Genomic DNA, 7,397 nt, shown 5'->3' on the forward strand with positions numbered 1-7,397 from the left:
GGTTTCTTACATATGCTAATTTGGGTTTGTTCATGGTTGTGTGTGGCAACATAAAAGAGCAGCTGTTGCCAGGGCTCAAAGAGCGAGAGGAGCAGATATCTCAGTGCCACACACACACACACACACACACACACACACACACACACACACACACACACACACACACACACACACACACACACACACACACACACACACACACACACACGTCTGCAAGGATTAATATGATCAAAAGACTTTTCCATTACAAAATCTACCTTCATGACATAACAGCACTGAAACAGGCCTGTACTGCGTGTGAGGGCCGTTTTACAACTTTTGCATGATCCACTGTTTTTCGTCGTTGGTTTTAACTCTTGAAAATGTTGTACTTCAGTCCTATCAAGGAGTTACTCCTCCATCAGCTCTCTAGAGGAGCCACCACGCCCTGCACAAGAGGAGGGGGAAAAGACACTGGTTTGCTGGCCTCCTCGAGCATCTATACTGAGCAGTGGAACCAGTCGCACAGGTACATTGTAAAGCAATTTCAGAAAACACGTTTACGTTATAATGTCCTGGCACCTCAAGACCACATACGCCTTTTCTCACGATTTCTATGTGCCAGCAGGTCAGACAGATGGAGGTGTAGTAGACGCCATCATGAAGATGTGGCCCCCTCCTGCTGGCCCTAAAGACCGAGGCCCTGACAGAGAAGGAGTGCCCAGAGAGGGCAGCCACGTCCTCCCCCAGAGTCCCAGCTGTGAGGGACACCAGCCACTCAGGAGCAGCATCAGACCACCAGACCAGCCCCTGCTTCAGAGAGTCCCCAGCCATCCAGGCCAAGCAAACCCTGCTGCTGGGACCACCAGCACCGCGCCGCGACCACCAGGTTACACATTCACCTAACTCCTCTCCTGCTGCCTTTGAGTGTTTTTAATTGTTTAGGGTTACAGGGAGAAATTCAAGTAAAGCAGTCAATTCAACTTCAAGCTGCACCAGATCAAATTAATTAAATATTGCACATTTTAGCCTCTTTAAGGTCATTGTGTTGGTTTCCCTGTACAAGTGACAGACTAAGTTAGAGACTCGCTGGTAAAGAAAGTTGAACTGCTCGCGGCTTTAGTGCCAGTTTTTTCCCTAAAGAGACGCTGAAGACCAAGTCAGAGAGAAACTTCCAGAGACATGACTCTAAACGAATGTTAATGTTTCTCCATGGCTGCTGGACATGTAAACAGGCAACAGATTGCTGACATGTCTGCCAGAACAACTTTTTTAGTCAAATTATGTCCAAGAAGAAGAGTTGACCAAACATTAATTAGTGCAGCTTTATTATGTTTTTATTTTACTTTAACGATAACAACATTTTGCTGCACAAAATTACAGAGATTTATTTAACAACAATATATTAACCACTCGAATAAAAAAATACGGAGCAGCCAAAGGGTCACAACAGGAACTATTTGAAGATGACTTTTGTGATTCCTCACAATATGTTTTGCAATATTTTCTGTTCCCATCATGCAAAGTGTGCAGTCGTCTTTATCCAGGCTGTTGTCCTGAGTACAGTAACTGGTCCTGAATGAATCCAACTGTATCCTGCAGATCACTGTACTGTGTTCTTCTGCTGAGAACTCTTGGTCTGAGTTTACTCTCACTAGTTACATAACCATGCCTATTGAGCAGCAGGGGCGGATTGACAAGATTCCAGAACTAAAGACATTTTTTTGATGTTTTTTATGCGCAGAATTAAATGTTTCTGCATCGTACGACACCTGCACACACGACACTCAATCTGAAATGTAATCTTTGATAACACTTCACTCACTACCACAGTCGACTGAATCTATGCCTCTCATCCTGGGTTAGTATCATAAAAATCAATATCTCTATATCTGGAGGTTCTCCAGAACATTTTGGACACAGGACCTGCATTTGTTCATGTTTTGTCTTGGATTCACATGATTGGAAAGGACATTGACTGCAACACTCTACATGAGCTGTGAGGCCTCCAGCACACACCAAACAAACCAAACACAGAGCTATGAGAATAGCAGGAATATATACATATACATTTGCAATATAGTATATTCTAAGCAGCTTCTCTGTGCACATTTACTTCATTAAAATGTGCAATTCACGACTTAAACATACCAAACAAATTACAATCAAAAATATTCACTGTGATAACTGACATGTCCAGACAGTGAGATTAAATGTGTCCTCTGAAACGTGACAGGGACTGTTCTTGTTCCTGCTTCAAGATCATTTAGTTGAGTTCACTTACTTGGTTCGAATCCTTTAAAACCCAAATCACCTTGAGTTCTTACCTGAGCGATAGCAGCAGCTACATGTAGCAGCTTAGCTTTGTTTAGCTTCAAGGCTGCGATCCCACTGATTCTGTCATTAACTCATTTACTAACGTTACTGACAGCATATTCACATTTCAACTTCCTGGCCGGTTGGTGCACGATGCATGCTAACGGACTGACTCACCTGGATAATCCTGGTCATTCAGAAGAACACGTGGAGAGTGTGTGTGTGTGTGTGTGTGTGTGTGTGTGTGTGTGTGTGTGTGTGTGTGTGTGTGGCACCTGCCGATAGTTTGCAGGCGATGCGTTTAAGGGACGTTGGGAAGCTACGCAATTACCAGTAGCTTAAAGGGATAGTTCACCCCAAAATGAAAATTCACTAACTACCCACTCACCACTATGCAGGGGGGTGTGTGAAGTGTTTGTGTCCTCAAAACACTTTTGGAGGCATAAACAGCGCTGCAGCCAAATCCAATACAATTGAAGAAACTGGCGACCACTTCTTCAAACGTAATAAAGTCAAAAAACATAAAATGCCTAATTTACACCCAAAATGTTGAACATCCGCTCTTATCCTCCTAGTTACTACTGCAGTTCTCCCTAGATCAGCTGATACTCTCGAGCTCTCACGAGTGGTGAATGGATAATGAGTGAAGTTTGTTTTTACTGTAAAAAAAGATTGCAGCCCCAGATGCCACACCCTAGCTCCGCCCCTGTTGAGCAGCAGTACTATATCAGCAATTTAAATAGCCAGTTCAAACTCAATAAGCTGATCCATACTGCAGGGTTGAGGTGGGAGAAGATGAGCAAAAATGGGACACAAATTCTAATGTGGATGCCCAATCCCATCAAAATGTATAATGCTATCTGAAAGTGGGTTGGTTGAGTTGGTAGAGCAGATTTTTTTTACACTCCACATGTCTGTAATCGTAGAAAACAAACAATAACCATGTCTGTCAGAGTAACACACACTCAGTGCTGCGTATATCAACTGCATCGGGTCGGACACAAAAACCTGATTGCCTGCCGGGTCGGGTTTGGGCTCCGTCAGATTGAAACCCAAGCTGCACTACTACATGTGGCTCAGACTGAATAAAAGAAGTGAAGTATTGGAAAGTACCACAAAGTATTGTGAGAGAACACAAAACATATCGTGGACTAAGGCTAAGGTAATCCTCCAAACTCGGTTTATTCTTAAAACTAAACATTATTTATTTAAAAAACTTCTTCTCTGCAGATGTCATTTTATCAACCTGGTGAGTGAACCACTGGCCAATGCCACATCTTAGCTAATGAGCAAATGCTTGTTAAACAAAATGAATCTTAATAGGTATCAATTTTGTTTTTATTGGATATTTGGTGTGGCAGCGTTTAAGCCAAGCTACAGTTCACATTTATCATGGAAATATGATTATATCAAGTGCTGTTATCCCCAAATTCTACATGTGCAGCGCGTCCTGCAAATGCCTAATTCTTGTATTTGGTCTTGTGTGGCAGGAACAGAGCACCATCAGCAGATAGAGACGACTGAGTCTGACAGAGCGGAGGATGGAGAGAGCAGCGTCACAGCTCCCACACCAGCACAGCAGAGTCCTCCATCTGCACAGCCTGCTGAGACAGCCAGCGACCAGAGCGCTCCAAACAGCCTGTAGGCTTCTCCTCCTCATCTCACACCATCTGAAATATTCATGCAGAAAACTAATGTTGATTTTTAGTAAATACACTGTGTAATCCCACCTGCTTTCTCCCCCCCCCCTCTCTCCACACTGATCCATCCTTTGTCTGTCAGCGCCGTCCCTGAGGCCGTGGTGCTTACGAGTGTGTTCCAGGGGACTGCAGACACTAATCGTCCTCCCCTGAACCTGGACTTCCCACTCTGGAACAAAGCCCAGCCTCCACATGCCACTCTGGAGGACATGAAGCTCACCTGCCAGAGACCAACCACCGTCAGTACACTCACTCCACGTGATGGTTTCCCAGCTGTTGGAATGTTAGCAAGCTTTTTTTTTAAAAACGTTCTTCCTCTACAGGTGGTGCTATCAGACGACGCCATGGACGTGGCGGCGATCGGTGAGTGGGGAGAGCAGCTGGTCAACTCCTTCCTGTGCCACTGGAGGGACAGCGGCGCCCCCAGGTGCCCCACGCACATCCTGTGGTGCAATCAGAGCGGAGAGAGCGGCCAGCCTTACGACTTCAAGCTGAGCTTCGGACCTTCAGGAGAGGCGGGGGTGGTGTACGTGGAGGTGAAGTCAACTATAAAGAAAGAAAAGTCGTTCATCCACCTCTCCGCCAACGAGCTGGACTTTGCACTGAAAGAGAAAGAGCGCTACCACATATATCGGGTGTACAGCGCAGGAGATGCCAAGAACGTTCAACTGTGTCGCATTCGGAACCTCGCGCAGCATCTTCACACAAAAGACCTGGCACTTTATTTGTTTGTATAAGTTTCAGTTTCTGCACTATATCGTACTCCATATAGGATTTTAGGGATAAGGTCAATATGCCTTTCTTAACTTTATCGTAACTGCACTGACTTTAGTTTTTTAAGTGTGGCCATGATGCAAACAAATGTTTTCTTTGTTGAGCCAAAGTTTGCACATTCCTTTTTCATCTCTAGCCATAATCATGTAATTGCCAACAAACCACACACAGGTTTGTGTTTTCTAGTCAGTGTTCAGTAGAAGTTCTGAATGTTTTTATCTGTCTTTTATTACATCACTTTTACTCTAGCATTCCTTTGAAATAAATGTTTTCTTGTTAACTCAGTGAATGTATTTGACTGTTAACACTGGATGGGAACAGACACCTTACAGACGCATCTTTAGCCAAGGAGCGACTCTGTCACCTGAACCTCTCTGACAGATGAAGTTAAATCAAATAGTTAAATCAAATAGTTAAATCAAATAGAAGCAGAGCAGACTGGAAAGGTCCCTTCCAGGCTGCCATCATTCCTGGTAATTGCACTGTCACAGTGAACAGGCTGCACTTTGATTGTCGACTCTTGATACAAGTATTCCTCTACAAAGAAAAGCAAGTCAGGCTGGTCAGTGAAGCACAGAACTGCAAAAACAACACATCTACTCCACATTTGTTATGCCTCCATGCAGACAGCCAGTGGCTGTTCATTTTGTGAACATGGTATCTCAAGAACTTCTTGAAGGAATTAATTAAAATTTGGTAAAAAATATTCAGTTTGACTCAAGGATGAACTGAAAAGAATCTGGTGGTCATGTGTCACTGTGACCTCATGTTCTTAGTAAATTTCATTACATCTGGCACAAAAATTCACTTGTAATCAAGGACGATCTGATTAGATTTTGGAGTTCAAAGGTCAAGGTCACTGTGACCTTACAAAACCCTTTTTTGCCTTATGTATGCAATAAATTAAGAATCTGGCTCTTGTCTGCATTCACTCCCAGGTCAAATGACCTTGCAGTGGACCTGGGTGAGTGCAATAATTTGGCAAGACAGCGAGGTGAGAGAGCGCCTCAGTTGTGCACATTTGTGACGTCGAACATGTCGCGACGTGGGAAAAAACAGAAAAGCTAACTCCTCTTCTGTTCATAGGAAAGGAGTCGATCTCCTTTTTTAATCTGGTCTTCGAGCGTTTCAAAAACCTGCTAATTCTGGTGTATAGAGGTATAAAAACACCTCCTTTCAAATGTTGCCCAAATCTTCTGAGACTCACAGATTAACAGGTTAGATTTGGTGGTCAAAGGTCCAGGTCAGAAAATGTGTCTTGAATATAATCTCAAATTATAGGTCCCTGGACCTCACTGTGCCAGTTCAGTGTAGCCGTTATAAAATGGTAATCTTTGCAAATCAGGCCGTATTACAGCCATGTGATGGGTGCTGATGGAGATATTAGAAGCAACCTCCGGGGAAAGCACCTCCCTATTTCCATCCTGTGATGCAACGTCTTTGTAACCACAGGGCTGTTTTCTGGATCAGTCATGAGGGGAGACGCAGTATACACTGAATGATCAAATAGCAGCTTGTTTCTAACAGCAGGGGCTCTTTAGTGGAAACCTGCAACAAAATGCAGTGCGGTATTTGTTTCGTAGAACTAGAAAACTATAGTGTCCTCACAGAGAAGATAAATAAACATCATCATGTACGATCAGGTCACTGCCGCGTTGTGGACAAGATGTTTGGTAGAGATACAGATATCGAGCCGCAGTCATGTGGCAGAGCAAAGATTAGCACCAGGTGATGTTTGTTTTTCCTTCTTTTTATTATAGGTGGGACATAGATGCTCCCTCTGTTGGATTCATGAGGCATTCACACTGCCTTGTAAATCTCAACTTCAAGTCATGGATCAGGTGTTTTAAGTGATTTTGGATGATAAATACAGTGTCAATACAACACACAGCAGGAATGTCCTGTATGTCCTGTTATCTGAAATCATTGTGAGAATAATGTACATGATGGTGTTCTTGTAAGTATAAAATAAATGGAGAGAAAAGGCCACACAACTCTGGAGCACAATATGCATGAATGATTTTAACTGGTTATAAATCTGTGTTACTATGTGGAGACATTGTACTGATGTAGTCATACACAACAACTCGTCGTAGTCAGGGCTTCATAAAAATGTGGCAGCGACCAGTTTGCTCTTAACGCACAGGACTTCAAAATAAAGCCTTCACTTCTCTCCTCACAAGGTTTCCGACATTCGGTCAGATAACTGAATATTTAAATGGCCAACGACTTCCATTGTGTTTCACTGAGCTGGAACAATATCCACGATAACTGCAGGCGTCTTGCTATTCAGCATTCAGTAGTTTGAGTGGAGCTGAGTGATCTGAGATACCAAAAGATTCAAAGTAAACCGTGGATCAATAATATATTTTGATTTATGCTTATAAAAAAACATTTCATCTGCATGACAATGACTGACCGCCTGCATTATTAAAATAAATTAACAGAATGAATGAAAGAGGGCCCAGCACTGACTCTGGAGGCCATTTGAAGCTAGGGTTGATAATCTATAATATATATATATATATATATATATATATAGATTATGAATTTGAAATCTTATCTGACACTACTTGACTTACATGATGATAATAACGATAATAACATCATTACATCTATAAACATCAC

At 42.8% G+C, this 7,397-nt stretch overlaps 1 protein-coding gene across 5 annotated transcripts in view; it reads left to right on the plus strand.

Annotated features, from left to right (window-relative positions):
- The window catches only part of LOC109626689 (uncharacterized), a 39,131-nt gene extending 34,078 nt beyond the window's left edge, over positions 1-5,053 (plus strand). For all 5 annotated transcript variants that reach the window (XM_069518095.1, XM_069518093.1, XM_069518097.1 and 2 more), the window contains 5 exons: positions 377-508; positions 608-868; positions 3,786-3,936; positions 4,078-4,234; positions 4,319-5,053. In XM_069518095.1, coding sequence (XP_069374196.1) covers positions 377-508; positions 608-868; positions 3,786-3,936; positions 4,078-4,234; positions 4,319-4,732 — 1,115 coding nt within the window. In that variant the 3' untranslated portion in view covers positions 4,733-5,053. The remainder of the gene's footprint in view (positions 1-376; positions 509-607; positions 869-3,785; positions 3,937-4,077; positions 4,235-4,318) is intronic.
- Positions 5,054-7,397: the final 2,344 nt, after the last annotated feature.

This window comes from Paralichthys olivaceus, chromosome 21 (assembly GCF_024713975.1).
Source record: "Paralichthys olivaceus isolate ysfri-2021 chromosome 21, ASM2471397v2, whole genome shotgun sequence".
NCBI lineage: Eukaryota > Metazoa > Chordata > Actinopteri > Pleuronectiformes > Paralichthyidae > Paralichthys > Paralichthys olivaceus.